The following is a 22,030-nucleotide window of genomic DNA, read 5'->3' as shown; positions in this document are numbered from 1 at the left end:
GAGCTTTGTTCAACCAAACAAGCTTCCTTAACCCCAACCCTCCCTTTTCTTTATCCGCGCACACCACCTCCCATTTGACTAGGTGAGCCTTGTTCCCCCCATTGGCTCCTCTCCACAAAAAGTTTCTTTGAAGCTTTTCAAGCCTTCTTGCCACTGATTTAGGCATACGGAATAATGACATTTGATACAAGGGAATGCTGGCCAACGTGCTCTTTATAAGAGTAATTCTCCCTCATTTGGACAGAAATTGGCGTTTCCAAAGAGCAAGCCTTCTCCTCATTTTCTCCTCCACCCCATCCCAAACGGAGGAGGCCCTATTAGGCGCCCCAAGGGGCAGCCCCAAGTAAACAGTAGGCAGTTGTCCCACCCTACACCCAATTTCAGCAGCCATTTCAAGCACCCCTTCCACCTTCCCTACCGGAATGACCATACTTTTGTCCAGATTAATCTTTAAACCTGATGCGGCTTCAAACCAAAAAAGGATCCAGCTCAAATACAACAAGGACTCTTTTTTTGCCTCGCAAAATACAATTGTATCATCCGCAAACAGAAGATGAGAGATATTGACGACCTGCCCTCTACCTTTCTATATCCTACAGCCATAAATGAACCCCCCTTCAACGGCCCTCGTGATTAGCGCACTTAGAACTTCCATTCCCATGACAAATAAGTAGGGGGAAAGGGGGTCCCCTTGCCTAAGCCCTTTTGAACTTGAGAAGAACCCAGCTGGAACCCCATTCACCAGCACTGAATATTTGGCAGTGGAGATACAGCTCCACATCCATCCTATCCATTTTGACCCGAAGCCCATCTTTTGCATGACCTTTAACAAAAATTGCCAATTGATGCTATCATACGCCTTCTCAATGTCCAATTTACAGATTAGACCTTTCTCTCCCCTTTTTTGCCAAGAGTCTATTACCTCATTTGCGATTAGGGAGCCGTCAAGAATCTGTCTCCCTTTGATGAAAGCACATTCTGATCAGGAGAAATCACCTTTCCTATAACTTTTTTAAGCCTGTTGGCCAGCACCTTAGCCAATAACTTATACAAACCCCCAAGCAAACTGATTGGCCTGTAGTCAGCCAAGTCCTCCACCCCCCCTTTCTTCGGTAACAAGACCAAAAAGGTATGATTTAGACTCTTAATGAAGGAGTTCTGTTCATGGAACTCCTTGAACATATCCAAGACGTCCTCCTTGACAATCTCCCAGCATCTTTGCCAAAAGGCTACTGTGAATCTATCCGGACCTGGGGCTTTGTCCCCATTCATCCCCATTAATGCTGCATAGATCTCAACCTCAGAAAATGGAAGCTCAAGGGCTTCCGCTTCTGAAAGGCTGATTTGCTTCAGCAAAAGACCCCCTATATCCGCCTTCCAACCCGAGCTTTCTGAGAGGAGCTGCTGGTATGCATTTGCAATTCCTTCCCTCACTTCTTGTTCCTCTGTAAGCCTCACCCCATTTATCTTAATTTTATCCAGGGTATTGACTCTCCTACGGGCATTGGCCATGCGGTGGAAAAACCCCGTGTTCCTATCCCCTTCCTTAAGCCATAATTCCCTTGATAGCTGTCTCCAGTGCACTTCTTTATTTTTTTGGAAGGAAATTATGCATGTTGGCAGTTCTTGTCTTATTTTCCTATCAAATAATAAAAAAAAATGTTATCAGTTCTTGTCTTGATTAAAAAAAAGAAAAAAGAGAAAACAACAAGGGGAGAATGATAAAGTAAGAAGATCTTCAAGCAGTCATTATACATGTAATTCACTATCCTGTTTAAGAGAAATTAGAACTGGATGGATTTCCCTTCTATTTCCCTCTCAGCAGTGTTTCTACCAAACCAAACAAGAAAGGAGAAATTTAAGTTAAAATCCCTTTTTTCTTTCAAGTTTAACTGAACTTGAAATATAATGGGCCATCATGTAGATAAGTTTGCAAAGTATCCGCCATATTCTTTATTTTGATACACTGTGTGAGAGATGCCCCAGGCAAGCGTTTAGGACTTGATCTAAGGCCATGCTATAAGGAGATGCATTATTTTATAAGTTAAATGTCAGGTCAAGTTTTTAGGAGGCATTATTCTTGATACGTATTCATTTCCATTTACTTTTAACTACAATTTGAAATTTTAGCTCAATCAGTCTTTCCACCTGATGGAAGTCTCCTGCATTAAATATATTCACTATTCTTCCCAGTAGTTGCCTTTAATTTATTTGGTTTGGTTTCGCAAAGTATTCATAAATGATTTACTTCTTTTATTTTCTTATATGGAATCTAGGTATTTTATTGTTAAAAGCTGCAACCGTGAAAATTTGGAATTATCTGTACAACAAGGGGTATGGGCAACCCAAAGGAGCAACGAGGCTAAACTAAATGAAGCTTTTGACAGTGTTGAGAATGTGATTTTGATCTTTTCAGTGAACCGGACTCGCCATTTCCAGGTACCTTTAGGATGTAAATCCAGTATATATTGTGGGAAGTGTTTTGTGGATCCTCATGTTCCCAACCAACAGATTCCACACATTACTTCTGTAACTTATACCACCAAATTAGGCCAAAATCCATATTCATCTTTGTCTTGTATATTGAATGCTGTTCTGTTAAGTTAGGCCAGATCCATATAATTTGCTTTATCTGAGATGTTAAATCCAAAATTATTTGTTGTTTGTTAGGGTTGTGCAAAGATGACATCTAAAATTGGTGGATTTGTTGGTGGAGGGAATTGGAAATATGCACATGGAACTGCACACTATGGACGGAATTTCTCTGTCAAATGGTTAAAGGTCGATTCTTCTTTGTTTTTACTTTTATCTGCTAATTTTTTTAAGGAGTTATTTATTATGCCGTGATTCTTCTGATCTGGAAATTTCTCTTTGTTGTAACTGCCTGCAAATGTGATCGAATGCTTCTAATTTTTCTGTTTGCTTTACCAGATTTCTCTTGATAAGACACTGTCATATTGTTACCACTTGTATGTTCTCATCTGAACTTAAGAGATGAGGAGGAAAAAATACTGCTTGTTATGTTTTAATTGTAAGTTTGGATAGAAAAATTTGGACAGACATTTTGGAGGAGTTTGTTTTTATTTTTCTTCTCTTTTAGGGCTTTAAACTTTTCTAACTCAGGAGTCAGTTTGCTCATTTTATTATTTTTCCTTTTGTTTGTGGCCACTGCCATATCAAGATTTGTTGTAGTTGATCTTGTGAAATTTTGAATCTTTCCCACAGTAATGTATGATGTTTTAAATGTTTGTTTGTTTGAGCTTGGTAGAAAATTGGATAGCTTTCTTGGAAGATCTGATCTTCCTCTCTTGTTCAGTGCACTTAGAAGGCAAGAAATAAGTAAATTCTGGATAATAAAAAATGGGGATGACACCATGACAGTAGGCTGAACTTATTTTATTTCTTTGAACCCATTATTTTTCAAATGTCCTCTGCCTATCAAATACATACATATATTCTGAAGAAATTTGAGGGAGAAAAAAATATTTCTATATTTTTTTCCTTGATTTTAGGAGAAAGTGTCTCATAAAATTAGGAAATAGAATTAGAATAGGAAATACAACTATATCACGACTGTGATACAACAGTAGCTATAGCTGTAACATAGCTCTGCACACAGCCATGATACAGCTGTACAATCCAGATTTCTACACTTCCCCTCAAGCTTGGTTGTAAATGTTGATCATTCTCAGCTTAGATCTTAAGTCTTCAAAGTTGGTTCTAGAAAAGCGTTTTGGTAAGGATGTCTGCTGTCTGGAGAGCTGTTGGAGTGTAATCCAATGAAATTGCCCCTTCTTCTATCTTTTCCTTGATAAAATGACGATCTATTTCTACATGCTTTGTTTGATCATGATGAACCAGATTCTTAGTGATACTTGGAATTTTCAGCTCATTTAGGAGTCTCTTTAACCGCATTCCTTCATAGATTCCATGTGCCATAGCTCTAAATTCTGCATCTACACTGCTTCGAGTTACAACAAACTATTTCTTGTTTCATCAAGTAACCAAATTCCTCCATACGTAGGTGCAATATCCTATGGTTGATCTTCAGTTAGTTATAGAGCCAACCTAGTTTGTATCTGAAAAAATTTTGATGTTTCTCTTCTGTGTTCTTTTGAAATAGAGTCCCTTTCCTAGAGTCATTTTGAGATATCTTAGAATATGATACAAAACTTTCATATGTTCCTCAGTTGGATTGTTCATGAATTGGTTGATCACATCGACTGAAAAAGCAATGTCTGGTCTTGTGTGAGAGAGATAGATGAGTTTCCTCACAAGTCTTTGATATCTCCCTTTATCCATTGGAGCACTTCCTTAGACAATTCCTAGTTTAGTGGTATAGTCCATAGGTGTGTTTGTAGGTTTATAACCAAGCATCCTAGTCTCCTTTAACAAGTCTAGAACATTCTTACGTTGGGAGACTGCAATACTCATTTTTGATCTAGTAATTTCCATCCCAAGAAAAGATTTGAGATTCCCTAGGTCTTTCATTTTGAACTCATGGGCAAAAAGAGACTTGAGTTTGCCTATTTCTTCCTCATGATCTTCGGTAAGGATTATGTCATCCACATAAACGATGATAATGACAGTTCTTCCTTCAGCTGTGTGTTATACAAGCAGAGTGTGGTTAGACTGATATTGGGAGTAACCAAACCTCTTTACAACCTTGGTAAAACGATCATCCTTGGGGAATTCTTATTAAGAGAATGTATAGTTTGCCAAAGTTCTGACATTTAAACTCCTTAACAAAATGGGATAGCTGAGAAAAAGAATAGACACTTTTAGTGAATAATGATGGAAAAGAGTTTTTTTGAGATACAAGAAATTAGGATATCCTAGACGATAGTGCCATTATATAACATCACTATCTTTATTATAACTAAAAACAAAAAGAGACCATTTTTCACCAACCGTCGAGTAAGGTTGTTTTTCAATATAATTAGTCACTTTGAAGATATAGAGTCTTGAACACAACTCAACATTGCCAATTGTCTTCTCCGAATTCAAATCCTGAAAATCACAATGATTTGGGAAAATTTAGTAACATAGTTATTTTCTTAAGTGAGTTCACTAATGGACAATAAATTGCAATCCAAGTTTAGAACCAAAAGAACAGAGTCAAGAGTTAGGTCCTTAGAGATGACAACAAAACTTGTACCATCAGCTATACGAATTGTATAATTCCTAGAATAAGGTGTATAATTTTGAAAAATTGTGGCATCTCGAATCATGTGATCAGAAGCTCCTAAGTCAGTAGCCTAAGGACTCAAATTTTCCTTTTTCTACTTTCAGGGTAGCAAGAAAATTACCTTTTTGAGCTAGGGATCTGAACTCGATGATAGAATGATTGCTTGAGTGCTTGGTATGCTTTTTTGGTATTCTCAAACGTTGCCTATTCCTCTCTTTCTATATGGTTCAAAAAAGGCATACGAGAGCAGTTCTCCAAGCTAGGATTCCTGAATCTTCTTAAAGGTATCACATAACACAACCTCAGTGCAATCTAGGTTCCATATTACGATCCTATAACAGAGGAGGATTGGGTAAAGGAGAATTGTTTGCCAAGTAATTTAATTTCCACGCTTGTAAATTCAATAAGTTAGCAAATCGGCAAACTTGAACCCTTTCCTAGCCTTGGTGCATCATTTAGGAAGGATCTAAGCCAACAAGAATCACAAAATATCCTCAAATTTAGAACAAAACATGAAGTCCAAAATTCTGAAAATCATAGAAAAATAACAAATTTCAATCAAATGGCCTCAAATAAATAATAAAATACGGTAATACCATAGTTTTAAGAAAAGTCAACCGATGCAACCATAGAAATTTCTTTTTTTCTTTTTTAAATTATTTTTCCCTAAAAAATGATCTCTCAAATCAGTGATACTCTGGTACCAAGTTAGAAGCAAAAACTTGTGAGATTGGAGTTTAGTTTACAGAAAAGAAGAGGAAGAAGAAAGCACAAAAAGAAAGTATAGAAAGGTTTAGGTTTGTGACGTTTGTCTACCTATAAAAAAAAAATAAAAATGGTTTGTGATGTTTGTCTAACTTCCTTATACTTTCTAACTTATTCATGTTATTAACTAAGATTATAAAAATACCCTAAGTGATTAATACCTAATAACTAATCAATTACTCTAATTAGAATATAGCAAAATAAAATAAATTTTGACATGTTCTATCTCAGGTTTCTCAAGATAAGAGAGGCCTTAGAAATTGAATGGCGGGATTTGCATAATTATTGGCCTTTCAAGTGGTTTGGGTTGCTCTCACTTGAACATCTTAGAAAGGCCAAGCAGGTTGTAACCGGTATGGAGGGTTGAGCTTTAATATGTGGGTTCTTTGCCACCTTGGTTTTCCATAGATGTCTTAATGTACTTCCGTAGTGTTTTTAACTAGTCTTCCTCCTTTATCATCTTTTATCTTTCTTGAAGAATATCTTATCCTTCCTTGTATTTTCATCAATATTGATGAATTTTATTTTCTTTCATTGAAAAAACAAAAGGTAGGAGAAAGAAAAAAGAGATTGTAGATAGTTAGAATAGCATGGGGTTGGAATTTAGATGGACTCCCAGATCCAGAAGGCAAATAATCTTGTCAAAGGGAAGCTGATTTCCTTGATAGTTTTTAGGAGACATTCACATACTCCATTATAGGTTTTAGCTTCAGGTTGGTTCTGGCTGGGGGATTGGTGGGATTTTGGGCAGGGTGGGTGTGCTTTCTGTGTTATATTTCTTGGATGATGCCTTCTTTTTTTCTTTGTCCTCAATGCACATGGCCTGAAGAATCTTGTTGTACTTCTTACTCTCTTAGTGCATTTTCTGGTTTTCTAGAAAAACATAGCAATATGGCAATTCATTTGTGAATATAAGAATGTGAAACAAAATACCCTCCATTTTCTTATTCCTGTTATTTTTTATTGGTTGGACTTTCATTTTTTGGCTTCTTGTAAAACTACTGGGATGGCCCTTGCAATTGGATGTCTTTAGAACAAGGCATATAATGACAAAATTTGTTATGTGGCTTATTTTACTGCTATAATTTAATACTGCATAAGTGGATATATTATGATTTGAAAGCTAACCACAATTTCTGATGCAGCTATGTGAACTGTCATTCCACAAAACTCGCCATTTGAGGAATCCATACAATGAAAACCTACCAGTGAAGGTAATTTGGGATTGAATCTAAGCTTAATCATGGGTTATCTGGATGTTATTTTTGTTTTATCTCCTAATTAATTTGGGAACTGAATCTAAGCTTAATCATGTGTTATCTGGATTTTATTGTTGTTGTTTTATCTGCTTCTTTATAATTTGGGAATTTAATCTAAGCTTAATCGTATGTTATTTAAATTTTACTTTTGTTGTTTTATCTGGAAATTGAATCTAAGCTTAATCATTTGTTATCTGGATGTCATTTGTCTGTATTTCTTTGTCTTTTTCTTCTGCTGCTGCTTCTTCTTCTTGTGACTACAACAATGAGTTTTACCTTCTTCCTTCCTTTTGTATTTATGAGGTACAAGAAATCAGTTTTACCTTCTTCTTCTTCTTCTTCTTCTTTCCTCTTATATTTATGAAGAACAAGAATGAAGGCCTTCTTCCCAATTTGTTAGTTTTGGTCCAATCAGGGTACTTTTTGTAATGTACTAGATACTAAGCATGTTGGACTGCTGCTGTTTGATGGACAAATTTAACATAGAGTTTTAAGTTTCAACTATGGAAGTGAAATAGGTGATTAGTGTTTTTCTGACTGCTTCTCACAGATTTCTGGTGAAAATGAAGGTTGTTTTTTATTTGATCAGATTTCAAATGACATATATAAACCTGAAAATATACATGGTAAATGATCTGGTCTGTCAAGTCAAGTTTATTATTTGGGCTTGACATGGGCTTTAATTTGCATCTGCACTGGAGTTTGGAATCTGCCCAGGCCTGCTCTTTCCCTTGCCCTGGGTGAGAGGCAGGCAAGAACCCAAGGCTTTTTGAACATTTGATTGTATTTACTGTATATCATTTTTGCTACTAGTTAAGTGTGACAAATCAATATACAATATAAGATATTAGAAATCCTAGTCCTATTAACAAACTGACTTTTGTAAGATTCTTGAGCCTTTCATAAAAATCATTCTCCCTGTACTGAAGCAACAAAAAGAGAGAAAGAAGGTCCAGTGAAATTTCCTTCTCAAAACAAATTGAATAAAGAGGATTTTCAGAAGTTTGAAACTTTCAACGCTTAGTGCTATTTGCTTTTCCAAAATAATTGCCCATAGGTTACTGAGATGGGGATGCCAGTAAAATTTATCATGATATTTGTTGGTACTGGCTTGGTCTATATCCAGACAACAAGTGGTCTGGGCTTAGGCCTAAAAATTGACCTAATTTTGGCCTTGGTTGGGTATTCCTAGTTGCTCATGGGACAGTTCAGGAAGTTTATGGCCAAACGTAACCTCAGTTGAGTCTCAGCCCATGTGCACTTTTGCATGTTAAGGTGGCCATCGTTTTAGTCAGGACTTCAAACAATTCCATCAGTGAAGATAACTTAAACTACCTTGGAATGTGCTTAATTTATCCAGAGGTTGGGATTAAATTTAACTGCATGGTCAGCTTTAGAAGAAAAACATCTTCTTAAGCTGACCACTAGAATTAATATAAATAAAATGATAAGAACTTCAATATTAATCTAGCTAAAGGAAACTGGATTTTAAAAAAATGGAGGAAAGCGAGAGAGAGAGAGCTGGAGAGAGAGAGAGTGAGAGCGATGGAGGAGAGCAAGTGAATCTGTGTGCGAGCGAGGGTGCAGAAAGCAACGTCCGCTCGGAGCCTCGGAATAGCCTGAGGAAGAGCAGCTTTGAGGTGGAGTCAAAGACCTTCGAGATCGAGGTAGAAAAGAAGAAGGGCAAAGTGCAAGTCATTATTGTGGAAAGGAAAAGAGGGGTGTCTTCGTGGGTTAAGATGGGTTTGGAGAGTCTAGGGCTTTTTGTGGAAAGTCTGGATCTGTGCATTAAGGACATGCGAACTGGAAAATGGGTAAGAAATTGGAAGGAAAGAGGGAGGATCTACTCGTTGTTGTGTGATGAAAACAAGGGGGGAATGCTTCATCCGTCTGGGTGTCGAGGATCTGGAGAAGAAAAGGTTCAACATCTTTATCCCCAAAGGAAGAGGAGTGAAAGGGGGCTGGGTTTCAATGGTGGAGACGCTTCGGGCTTTGGGTGTTGCTACTGTGAGGAAGGAGAGTCAGAAGGACGAGGCGATGCCGTCGGTGCCCATTTTGGGGAAAAGTTATGCGGAAGTGGTTAAGCTGCAAAATCGCAAAGGCAGGTCAGTGGCTAGGGTGGAAGTCAACCACAAGGACCTCAACCGAAATCTAAAAAGGTTGGGTCACTGCCTCGTTGGCTCTTGGGATCCTAAATCAGTGAAGGGGGATGACTTGAGAAGTTAGGGGACCCAAATGGCACAAACTTGGGGGTTGAAGGGCAACTTAGGTTTGGCTAAGTTGGAAAGGGGAAAGGTGCTGTTAGAGTTTGAGATGGTGGTTGAAGCCGAAAAAGCTCTAAACCTGGGAGGAATTTTGGTTGGGAGGACATTTCTGCAACTGGAGAAATGGAGCCCTAAGACGGGGTGTCTGATGGAAGGAGAGAAGAAGAATGAGGCATGGGTGAGAATCGTGGGATTACCCATCTCTTTATGGGATCGGGCCATCCTTAGAAAGGTAGGGGAGAAGTGTGGGGGATTTTTAGCTATTGATTCTCAAACGGAGAAGCTGGAGGAGTTGCAATGGGCAAGGATTCTGGTGAAGCTAAACGGCGAGGAGATCCCTAGCGTGGTGGAAATTGGGGTCGAAGGGGTGTGTTATTCGTTAACCTTGTGGTGGGAGGTAAGGCCGATAATGAGATTGCTGCCGACAGAGAAGAGGGGGAAGAACAGCGGAGCAGAAGGAGAGGTTGAGTGTGATGTCTCTGCACGCATGGGCAAGCGCGTGTTGGAAGAGGTTGACGACGCAAGGATCGAGACCCACTTCCAGTCTGATGATGGGACGCGGGGGCAGACAGGTGGGTCGAGGCTCCATTTGGCTCAGTCTTGGGGCCTCGTTGGGTCGTCAGTGGGGGCCCAGGAAGGTCTGCAGCTTATAGGGGAGCCCATTAAGCTTGGCCTTTCTGAGGCTCTTCGAAGCTCCGATTTGGGCTCTGGGCCCGTTGGGCTTGACCCAGTCTTATCCCCTGCTCCTAAGGCTGGGTCGTCTTCTACTGGGCCTTCGTCTTTGGAGGGCTCTAGGAGGGAAGGCCTTGGAGGCCTTTGGGGCACCTGGGCCGACTAGGATGGACGACTACCGAGGCCCATCTCAATCTTTGGTGGGTAGCTTTGGTGTGGCCTTGCCACTGGTGTGGGCTAGCCCAAGTCCTCTGAGGGGTCCAGACGCTAAAAGCTTTCCCTTATGGGTGAAAGATGGCCAGCGGAAGCAAATTGAGGAGGAGCTCTATTATGTGGAGAGATCAAGGACTGGCATTGCCCTAATTGAGGAAGCGTCGAGGTATGGGTGTGCTCCTAACCCTTGTGGTTTGTTGGCGTCTGGGTTTTCCTCTTCTCCTTCTTTCTTTTTCGGTCGGACTGCTTTGGGGGAGTATTGCTACCTTTCTGGGGACGATAGGGAGACTTCCCAGAGGGAAACCCCATTACGCATGCTCCTCACTCTAGGACCCATAGAAGAGGAGAATGTCAGCCGTTGGGAATTGATGGAGGTTAATAATGGCTGCAATGAAAACTGTGGAAAGGAGTTGTGTTTAGTTCAATCTATGCCACGAGAAGGAAAGGGATGGGAGGAGGATAGTTGGGAGGAAGTGATTTGGCCAAATTCATTAAGTTTTTGGGGTTTTCGACAGAAGGTCTAGAGAAAGACATTTTGAATTTTTTGGTTAAAATCCGAAAGAGAAGGGAAAGAGTCCACAACAAAAACCTTCTAGAAAAATCTAAGTTCGAAAGAGAATTGAAAAGATTAGAGTGCTCAATTAACTACGAGGGGGGGAAAAACAGAAATGTGGAATGCAAGTAAGAGGGTGTCAGATCATGGAGGTTAAATGAAGCTAAGGCTCTTGAGTTGGAATGTTCGTGGAGCTAACGATAGTTCCAAAAGAAAGGTGATTAAGGCCATGATCAGAAATCAAAGGGTGGATTTGTTCTGTCTCTAGGAGACCAAAATTCAGGCAATGACAGAGGGGCTGGTGAGAAGCTTGGGCATTGGTAGATTTCTCGATTGGGGTACCCTGGATGCCCATGGTTCTGCAGGAGGTCTATTGATTTGTTGGGATAAGAGGACCCTGGAAGTGCTTGAAATGGAGGTGGGAAACTTCTCAATCTCTTGTAGGCTGAGGAATGTGGAAGATGGGCTTGTTTGGATGTTTACTGGTGTGTATGGGCCTTTCTCTAGAGAGGATAGGGAGTGTATGTGGGAGGAGATAGGGGCGATTAGAGGCATTTGGGATGATCCTTGGTGTTTAGGGGGTGACTTCAATGTCATCCTATCCCAGAGGGAAAGGAGTAATTAGGGAAGGCTAACGGGTGCAATGAGAAGGTTTGCCCAGATTGTTGATGAGTTAGAGCTCATTGATCTTCCTTTGCAAGGGGGTGTGCTTACCTGGAGTGGGGGGAGGAATAATCAGGCTTGGGCCAGATTGGATAGGTTCCTAATGACCCAGAATTGGCTTGATCATTTCAATGGGGTCGTGCAAAGTAGGTTGCTTAGAACTACCTCAGATCATTTTTCTATCTTGCTGATGGGGGGTGGGTTAAGGAGGGGCCCTTCCCCGTTTAGGTTTGAAAATATGTGGCTTAAAGTTGATGGTTTTACGGACCTTCTTCGAGGTTGGTGCCAGGGGTTTGAGGTGAGAGGGAGGGCCAGTTTCAGATTAGCCACTAAAATGAAGGAGTTGAAGCAAAAATCAAAGTGTGGAAGAGGGAGGTGTTTGGTAGGCTGGAAGCTAATAAGAACTCAGCTCTTCAACAAGTGGAGTTCTGGGATGGGGTGGAAAGTGAGAGGAGCCTTTCTGAAGGAGAAACTGAGCTGAAAAAAGAAGCCAAGGAATCTTTTAAAAAGTGGGTTTTAATGGAAGAGACCCACTGGAGACAATTGTCAAGGGAGCTGTGGCTTAAGGAAGGGGATAGGAACACTGGCTTTTTTCATCGGATGGCAAATTCCCACCGAAAGAATAATTCCCTGGATAGAATTAAAATTAATGGGGTGTGGATGACTGAGGACCAGGAGGTGAGGGAGGGGATAGTGAATGCTTTTCAGCATTTGCTCTCAGAAGAGCCAGGCTGGAGAGTTGATATTGAGGGGCTGCACCTTAATCGCCTCAATTCCCGTGAAGCTGAAATCTTGGAGCTGCCTTTTACTGAAGAGGAAATATACTCTGCCCTAATGGAAATGAATGATGATAAAGCTTCAGGCCCAAATGGTTTCACAGTGGCTTTTTGTCAATCAAGCTGGGAGTTTGTGAAGGAGGAGATTGTGGACTTGTTTAAAGAGTTTTATGATCAGAGATCTTTTGCCAAAAGCCTTAATACCACCTTCTTGGTCCTCATCCCTAAGAAAGGAGGGGCTGAAGACCTGGGGGATTTTCGGCCAATTAGTCTGTTAGGGGGGTTGTACAAGCTTTTGGCTAAGGTGTTGGCGAATAGGCTGAAGAAGGTGTTAGACAAGGTGGTTTCTGGGGATCAAAATGCCTTTGTGAGGGGCAAATAGATTTTGGATGTGTCGCTTATTGCCAATGAGGTGATTGATTTTTGGCACAAAAGAAACGAGAAAGGGCTGATATGCAAATTGGACATCGAAAAAGCCTATGAAAACATCAACTGGAACTTTCTCATGAAAGTTTTGTTTAAAATGGGCTTTGGGTCGCGGTGGATGGAGTGGATTTGGTGGTGCATCTCAATTGCCAAATTTTTAGTCATGGTCAATGGGGTGCCTGCTGGCTTCTTCTCGAATTCTAAGGGGCTGAGGCAAGGAGATCCTCTTTCTCCGTATCTCTTCGTGTTGGGCATGGAAGTGCTAAGCAATCTGATAAGAAGGGCGGTTGATGGGGGCTTCTTGTCAGGTTGCAGACTTCGGGGGAGATGGGAAGTGGAGATGATAGTCTCCCATCTTCTTTTTGCTGATGATACAATCATCTTTTGTGAAGCTAGGAAAGAGCAACTATCCGCTTTAAGCTGGATTCTGGCTTGGTTTGAGGCGTCTTCCGGTCTCAGAATTAATCTAGATAAGAGCGTCTTAATTCCGGTTGGTGGGGTGGAAGAGATTGAGGAAATGGCAGTGGAGCTTGGGTGCAAAGTGGGGTTTCTGCCCACTGTTTACTTGGGGCTGCCCCTTGGAGCCCATCACAAAGCTATTTCTATATGGGATGGGGTGGAAGAGAGAATGAGGAGAAGATTAGCCCAGTGGAAAAGACAATATATATCTAAGGGTGGGCGTATCACCTTAATAAAGAGCACACTGGCCAGCTTGCCTATTTACAATCTGTCCCTCTTTCGAATGCCTAAGATTGTTGCAAAAAGGCTCGAAAAATTACAAAGAGACTTTCTTTGGGGAGGGGGAAGCTTGGAGAGGAAAGTCCACTTAATTAATTGGGAGGTGGTGTGCACCTAAAAGGAGAAGGGTGGCCTAGGCATTCGGAAGATTGATCCTTTGAACAAAGCTTTGTTAGGTAAATGGTTATGGAGATTTGCCTTTGAAAAGGACAATCTTTGGAAAATGGTGATTAGGGTGAAATATGGTTAGGAAGAATTTGGGTGGAGGACTAAAGAAGCCCGTGGGACTTATGGAGTGGGGGTTTGGAAGGAGATTATGAAGGAGGCAAAGTGGTGTTGGGATAGCATAAAGTTTAAGGTGGGGAAGGGGACTAGAGTGAAATTCTGGACTGATCAGTGGTGTGGCAATGCGACGCTGTCCCAAACTTTCCCCCAATTTTTTGCCTTGGCGGTCCATAGGAATGCAACGGTTAATGAGATGTGGGACCCAAGCCTTGGTCAAGGAGGTTGGAATCTTAGATTTTATAGAGATTTTAATGATTGGGAGCTAGACTTGATAAGAGGATTGCTTAATATGCTCAGGGACTTCAGGATATCTTCAGAGGAGGACTCAGTGCTATGGAAAGGTGGGGGTCATGGTATATTTGGGGTTAAGGATGCTTATAATGTGCTGGTTGTTCCCAATGCATGCGCCTTTCCGACTAAATGCATTTGCGTGGATAAGGTCCCAACCAAAGCTGCCTTTTTTGCTTGGGAAGCCGCGTGGGGGAAGATTCTCACTTTGGATAGGCTTTAAAAACAGGGGTGGCAGCTCCTTAACTGTTGTTTTTTGTGTGGTTGTGAAGAGGAAGATGTAAATCACTTTCTTTTACACTGTATAGTGGTAAGGGCCCTCTAGGAGATCGTCCTTGCCCTTGTTGGGGTTCAGTGGGTGTTCCTAAAGTCAGTTAAAGAGGCGTTATTCAGTTGGAGGGCTCTTTTGTGGGGAAAAAAAGGAAAAAAATTTGGAATTCCATCCCGTTGTGTATTTTTTGGACGGTATGGAAGGAAAGGAATAGATTAGCTTTTAGGGGAGGATCTTTAGCTATACAGAAACTCAAAAATTCTTTTGTATGTAATTTGTGGAGTTGGGCTAGGGTGTATATTGGAGAGGAGTCCTCTTCGCTCTTGGGCTTTTTGGAGTGGCTAGCGGCCACTCAAGGGTGGGTGAGGTTGCTTGTTTTTTGCGTTCTTGTTTTAGGCTGATTTGTATACTCCCTGTATGCTTTGTGGCCTTCTTGTCCTTTAATATATTTGTGTTTATCTATCAAAAAAAATATATTAATCTAGCTAAAGTATATAAAATGGCTAGACTTGAATTTTCAGTTCCCTTGTTGGACTGAAGTCAAATGGCACTGGCAATTTAGTCCTGGTTTTATGATATGCTCTTTCTAATGATCACCAAGACAAGGAAATGCGGGTTGGGAGAATCCTGGATTCCGGTGCCTCCAGGACCATGTCTACCCTAGTTATTGTGGTTGGGATACATAAATAGCATCTCCTTCAGATCATTATGTTTTCTCGAATTATAGAAAGAGCTTCATGCTTGTGTCAACGTAATGTAGTGACATTTTGATTCCTACGTTACTGATCACTTGTCAATAAAAATATTAGTTTGGAGGTGCTTCCACAAACAAGTTGGAGCATGCTATCAATAATATTCAACTTGATAAAAGAGCACATTAATTGCCAACTGCCTTTGAAGTCTATCACTATTGGAATGTTAGAATGGAAAGACTACCAGTTGGAAAACAAGTTATGAAGTTAGCAAATGCATGAAATTAGAATTCAAGTTAGACCAACCATGCAAAAAGCCTCACAGTTCTGATGCTTTTCTAAGTAGTTATTGAAGTCAAAATGTAATGTATATGTCATGGTACATTCCGATCAGAGATTGTTTGAATAACCCCTATAAGGCTAACAACTAGAAAATATTTGAGCAACTCTTCTAGTTTTGAATAAATCATGTCCATATAATTCCACTAGATCTTTATTAGCACTCAAAATGTATTTTTCCATAGTATAATTGGATGTGATATTGTAATTTTGTAACCAAATCTTAATGAGTTCCCAATTGTCTTATGATTTTGTTGTGCTTTGTAAAACTGCAGATAAGCAGAGACTGCCAGGAGTTAGAGCCGTCAATTGGTGAACAGTTGGCTTCCTTACTATATCTTGAGCCAGACAGTGAACTTATGGTATGTCTATTATTTTATTTATGGCATTGGGAAATGTAGTGCAAAATATTAGGAAAAATGAAAGAAACATATAGAAAAACAAAATAATAATAATAATAATAATAATAATGAGAAAAAAATTGCATGGAGACTGAGGTTCTAGTTTGAAGTTATTCATATGATTGTAAAGTATCATTATTCCTTTTTTCTGAATTTCTGATGACATACTTTCTCTTACACAGGAAATGAGTGAATAAAAAATTATTTTTGTTATCATAAACAAGGCCAAAAACATGAAGATAACAAGCAGATTGTACACAAGTTTTTAATTTAAATATCATATGCAAGTATTTGTTGATTGTATATAAATCACCCCACCAGAAAATGGAAAAGAGAGACAGAGAGAAACACAAGCCATGGTCCGTCATAGCCAGAGTTTGAGAAAGTGCTGAAGTTAATCCAGACCTTGTGAGTAGGTAGCTATTTGAACTGTCAGGAGGGAAATGAGGCAAAACTAGTATCTGAATAGGATAATGATGTGAGATTTTTTTAAGTATTAGTATGTTTGATCTGCTTGTTGAATAGCAGGTTGCTAGCAATCTGATTAGAGCCTAACTTATTGCATAAGATGGGTTAGACGGTAGTGTGATTTGGAGAGTGAATGAGCTGTTAGTGGTGTGATTGGATTTGAGGTTTCAGGTATGCAGGGGTTTGCATTCATAAATAAATGACGAAGATGACATGAGAAATGACTGCATATAACTTTCATAATTACGATTGAACACATTTTGTATGTCAAGTTGATAAAGGTTGTCATTGATGACCAATTATCACGCTAATAATCAGTTTAACCATGATAATCTTGGTGATCGTGAAAGTTTCTTCATAATTGACCCCATATGTCTGACTAGGCCATGCACAAGGAATTTTAAAATGTTTTGCTTGATTGAATGATTTTTAGAGACCTAGTCATGCAGTAAAATAGAAAGGAACCTTTCCTGTTCATGCATAAATATCAAGAATAGGGGTATGAGTCTTGTTGATTTTCACAAAAGTACCAAGGACAAGGAAGATTAGGAGAAGAATCACAATACTTCGTATTATTCCCAAAAGTTCTTTCTTAATACCAAAATACCCTTAAATAGGTTCACAAATCTGAAATAAATAAATAAATAAATAAAAGACTCCAAAGAAAAATAAAAAAGGGAAAAAGAAAAAACTAGAGGATCATGGCAAGCTTGACAAATTTTGATTCTGAAATCTCTACATAAAGATATGGTCAAAGAAAAAATTATGAGGATTGCCTTTCCATTTATGGTATGAAGATCATTTGAAGAGGATTGTGGAAGTTTAGGGGATGGTGGTAGAGATAGATTGGCATACTCTTAAGTTGTACGATTTATCAAAGGCGAGAGTGAGAGTAGAAATGAACACACCGTTTTGCTTGCATTGATTGAGGTGAAAGATGGGGTTTGGGCGTTTACTATCTCATTTACAGTGGTGGAGATGAACACAAAAGGTGGGTTGGAAAGGTTGAGTTGACTTGAGGGAGGAATGAGTCATTGTCAAGGACATGTGGCAGGAATCAGCATGGGGGGGGTTATTAAACGGCTAAGATTGTGTCCTATTGTGGGACACATGGCAGAAATCATTGTGTTATTGGAATTCAAATGGCTGTGGTGGAGTCTTATAATGGGACACTTGGCAAGAGTAGAGTTTTAGTGGAGGAAAACTATAATCCACCTTCTCTATTCTTAAATTTAAATTCAAATGAGGGGTTAAAGGGGCCCCAAGCAAAAGGTAGAGTAATTATGAAGCTTTGGCCCATTTCCAAGACTCCATACACCTACCAAGTATGCATGGGGGCCCTTCTTTCATAAGAAGCCCAATTAGGGGACAAGCCCCATTCTCTTCCTAAGGACAGGTCCCAAGCTTAAACAAATCTGATGGAGGGTTAGGTCTGTTCTTCTCAAGATTTTAGACTCTTCTTAGTGAGCTCATTCTATAAATCTCTTTCAATCACTCCTGTCTTGACCCTTTTTGCTCTTGCTAAGTTAATTTGGAACTCAAAAGTTCCACTTAAGGTTAAGGCTTTTTCATGGCTTGTTGCTAATACAAAGGTCAATACCAATAATTTGCCTAAATCAAGGAGCCCTACAAAGCATTCAATTTGTAGCAATGTGTTATGTGTTTGAAGAATAGTGAATAATCTTATCATCTTTTTCTTTATTATCCCATAGAACTAGAACTTTGGCATAAATTGTTTGTATAGAAATGTTGGATCAATTCCTCCTAGAGGCATGGCGGAGATGTTGGGAATCTCTTTTAAAAGCTTTGGTAGCTTACCAAGAAGGTTGCTTTGGCAAGTGGCTATCTTATCCTAGATATGGTTTTATGGTTGGATAGGAATGCTAGGATATTTAAGGATCGATGTAGATCTGTACATGCCACTTGAGATTTGATTTACCTTTCCTATTCCCTATAGGCCTTGGTCATTAAGCCTTTTTGCAGATTCCTTTGTATATTCTAGTGTTAGATTAGAAGAGTGTTTTTTATTGAAAGAAATTCAAGAGAAAGCTTGATTGATTGGTCACCCCCTTAAGTAGGTTTGACAAAGTTAAACTTTGAAGAATGTTTGTTGGGTAATCTTGGACAATTAAGCATTAGAGGTGTGATAAGTGACTCTTAAGGTGCTATATTAAGAGCTTACTTTAAACCTTGAAAAGCGGAATTGGCTATTGAGGGAGATATGTTAGTGTTAGTAGGAGGTTTGTTGTAAGCTAAAACTTTGTGCCTATCCAGTGGAACAGTTGAGGGAGATTATGCTACTGTAATATCTTAGGAGTCTAATAGGGAGAGAGGTGGGCTCATGGAAGTTTGACAATTGGATACGCAAAATCAAGATGTTGCTAGTGAAGTGGGATGCTCCTGTTTGGTTTTCCTCATTCAACTAATCAAGTTGCAAACTGGTTAGCCAAGCAAGGAGCAAATCACTTAGTCTCCTTTGTTGGAGATTTTCTTCCTCCTTTTTTTTTTTTTTGATAAATAAACACGAGATATATTAACAAAAGGCAAAAAGCCACAAAGCATACAGGAAAAGTAGTTTACTTTCCTGTATAAAGTTTCTCTAATATGTGTACATTGTTTGTTTTTTCTTTTTTTTTGTGAAGATAGTCTAGTTTTTTTTTTGTCTAGTAGGATAGTAGTTTACTTTCTAATCAACAATTGTGTATTTTCAAAGGATTGCTTGTCCTTCGTTGTATTTATCATTCAATGAATGAATATGTTTGTTTTTTATTTTAAAAAAAGGGTAAAGACATTTGCATGGCTTGTAGTAAATAAGAAGGCGAATGCTACTGAATTAGTTTGAGTGAGGACTTAAAGAGCCCTTAATGTGGGTTAGTATCAATGTACGAGTGGGGAATCAATTGACCTTGTTTTTTACATTGCCTTAGAGCCTTTGCTTGGTAGAGTAGGTGGTTTAGATTTTTTAATTGATTGGGTTCCACACAAAAGTGTGATGTCTTATGGAGAAAAATTGTATTTTTCATTCATATTTTAAAAGTATACAATCTTAGAATTATATACAACAACAAAAGAGAAAGAATAAGGAAAAAATTGGAAACCACCCTATTAAAGATCCCTACAAATCAGGGATTATATACACAAATATATATTACAGTTGTAATATACAACTGTGGAAGATATACAATTGTGTATACAACGATAATAATCTTCATATACAACTATGTATACAACTATAATAATCTTCATGTACAACTACGTATACAACTGTAATAATCAAGTTGGTGAATAAATATTATCTATTCTCAACTTGATAATGATTTCTTGAAACTGGGCACTGGCTAATCCTTTCATTAAGACATCATCTAAATGACTTCCAATGGACATATATGGTGTGCAAATTAAGCCACTGTCCAACTTTTTCTTAATAAAATATTTGTTTATTTCCACTTGCTTGGTTCTGTTATGTTGTATCGGGTTATGTGCAATGTTGATGGTCAACTTATTGTCGCAATAAAGTCTCATGAGTGTCTCCCACTTAATCTTCAAGTCCTCCAAGATAATCTTGAGCCAAAATAACTTGATTCCTTGGGCCATTGCACGAAACTCTGCTTTTGCACTAGATCTTGCAACAATGTTCTATTTCTTAATCTTCTAAGTTACCAAGTTCCCTTGAAGAGAAGTGCAATATCCCATAGTAGACCTCAGATCAACTACTGATCTTGCATAATTTGCATCAATATAATGATAGCTCAATGCTATTCTTAAACAAAATTCCTTTCCCTAGAGTTGCTTTTCAGTAGTGTAGGAATCTATATACAACTTGTAGATGAACTTCCTTCGGGTTATGCATAAATTGACTCACTAGGCTGACTGTATAGGTTGTGTTTGGTCGCGTATGTGAGAGGTAGATTAGATTGCCAACCAATCTTTGGTACATACCCTTGTCTACGGCTGCATCCTCACTTGCTTCTCCAAGCTTGTGATTCGGATCAATAGGTGTGTCAACTGGTTTATATCTTGTTTTTCCTATCTCTTGCAATAAGTCAAGAACATACTTCTATTGGGAGACAAAAATTTCCTTTTTTGAGCGAGCCACTTCAATTCCCAAGAAGTACTTTAGTCTTCTAAGCTCCTTTATTTCAAAATCTTTTTCTAAGCATTGCTTCATTGCTTCTCTTTCTTCAAGATCATTTCCAATCAATATTATATCATCCAGATAAATTAGTAGGGCAATTACTCCCCTTGAGGCTAAGTGTTTAACAAATAAGGTGTGGTCACTGTGGTTTTGTCTGTAGCTAACAGTTATCATGGCTTTGACAAATCTTCCAAACCAAGTTCGTGGAGATTGTTTTAGCCCATATAAAGCTTTCTTTAATTTACATACCTTTTTTCCTTTCAAGTGCATATTAAAACTAGGTGGAAGATCCATATAAATTTCTTCTTTGAGCTCTTCATGTAAGAACACATTTTTCACATCAAATTGTTGTAATTCCCAGTCAAATTAGGCAGCTAAAGAGAGTAAAAGTCTCACAATGTTCATCCTGAGTACTGGTGCAAAAGTCTCTTGGTAATCTACTCCACATGTCTGAGAATAGCCTTTGGCAACAAGCCTGACTTTGTATCTCTTAAGAGAACCATCTGCCTTGTACTATATTGTGAACACCCACTTGCACCCTACTGGACTCTTCTCTCTTGGCATCCACATCCCAAGTCCCATTCGTTTCAAGTGCTTCCATCTCGGCCCTCATGGCTTGTTTCCACTCTTTACTGTTTAGTGCCTTGGATAAAGTCTTAGGTATGGTTATGGTGTTTAGGCTGGTGAGAAAATTTCTATCAGGTGATGACAATCTTTCATAGGACACAATGGGAAAGTGGATATAAAGGGTGTTGAGTACATGTGCTTATGCCTTTTCTAACTGCAATGAGCATATTTAGATCACTAATATCAACAAAATCAAGAGAAATCTTAGGAGAAGATGGATCATTTACCTCATAAGAAGTGGTCGGTTTTGACTCTTGAACTTGCATAGGTTCAGTGATGGTTGCTTTCTTCCTTGAATAAACCTAAGTTGGCCTTGTAGAACTGGGAACTTATTTCCCTGAAGGTGGACATGTTGGTTTAGGAATTTGTGAGTGCTCAGACACAAATGATTATGAATGTGAGGATTTAGACACAAATGGAAGGAAGTCAAGTAAGAATAAATCTCCTATATCCATATCTTCCATGAATGATGTCTCCCCCTGAAGATAAGGATGATTGAAGTAGCTTTTATGTTCAACAAAAGATGCATTGGAAGAGACATAAAATTGTCGAATGGGTGAATGATAACATTTGTAACCTTTTTAAGTAGATGAATACCCCATAAAAATGTACTTAATTGCTCTTGCATCTAGTTTATCTCTATTATGAGCATGGACATGGACAAAAGAAACACAACCAAAAACCTTTGGAACAAGATTGGTAGATGATGTGAGGTTTGGGAAGTATTTTGAAAAAGTTTTCATTGAATTTTTGAACCTCAAAACTCTAGATGGCAATCGATTTATAAGATTACTAACAGTAAGTATTGTTTCCTCCTAATATGATTTAGGAATATTTTTCTGGTACAAAAAAACTCTTGTAACAACAAGAAGATGACCATTTTTTCTTTCAGCAACCCCATTTTGTTGGGGAGTACTAATGCAAGAGGATTCATGGATGATACCTTCTTTTTGAAAATAAGGAGATAGGACTTGATTGAAGTAATCCGTTACTTTATTAGACCCAAA

The 22,030-nt window shown here is 39.0% G+C and overlaps 1 protein-coding gene across 1 annotated transcript in view; it reads left to right on the top strand.

Annotated features, from left to right (window-relative positions):
* The window catches only part of LOC117923590 (30-kDa cleavage and polyadenylation specificity factor 30), a 45,687-nt gene that overhangs the window by 19,925 nt on the left and 3,732 nt on the right, over nt 1-22,030 (top strand). The window contains exons 3-6 of the mRNA XM_034841951.1: nt 2,277-2,439; nt 2,671-2,781; nt 7,099-7,167; nt 15,668-15,754. Of these exons, the coding sequence (XP_034697842.1) occupies nt 2,277-2,439; nt 2,671-2,781; nt 7,099-7,167; nt 15,668-15,754 (430 nt within the window). The remainder of the gene's footprint in view (nt 1-2,276; nt 2,440-2,670; nt 2,782-7,098; nt 7,168-15,667; nt 15,755-22,030) is intronic.

The sequence above is a fragment of the Vitis riparia genome, chromosome 10, assembly GCF_004353265.1.
Source record: "Vitis riparia cultivar Riparia Gloire de Montpellier isolate 1030 chromosome 10, EGFV_Vit.rip_1.0, whole genome shotgun sequence".
Lineage (NCBI taxonomy): Eukaryota > Viridiplantae > Streptophyta > Magnoliopsida > Vitales > Vitaceae > Vitis > Vitis riparia.
The sequence above is the reverse complement of the archived record's forward strand: the minus strand, read 5'-3'. Positions and strand labels throughout refer to the sequence as shown.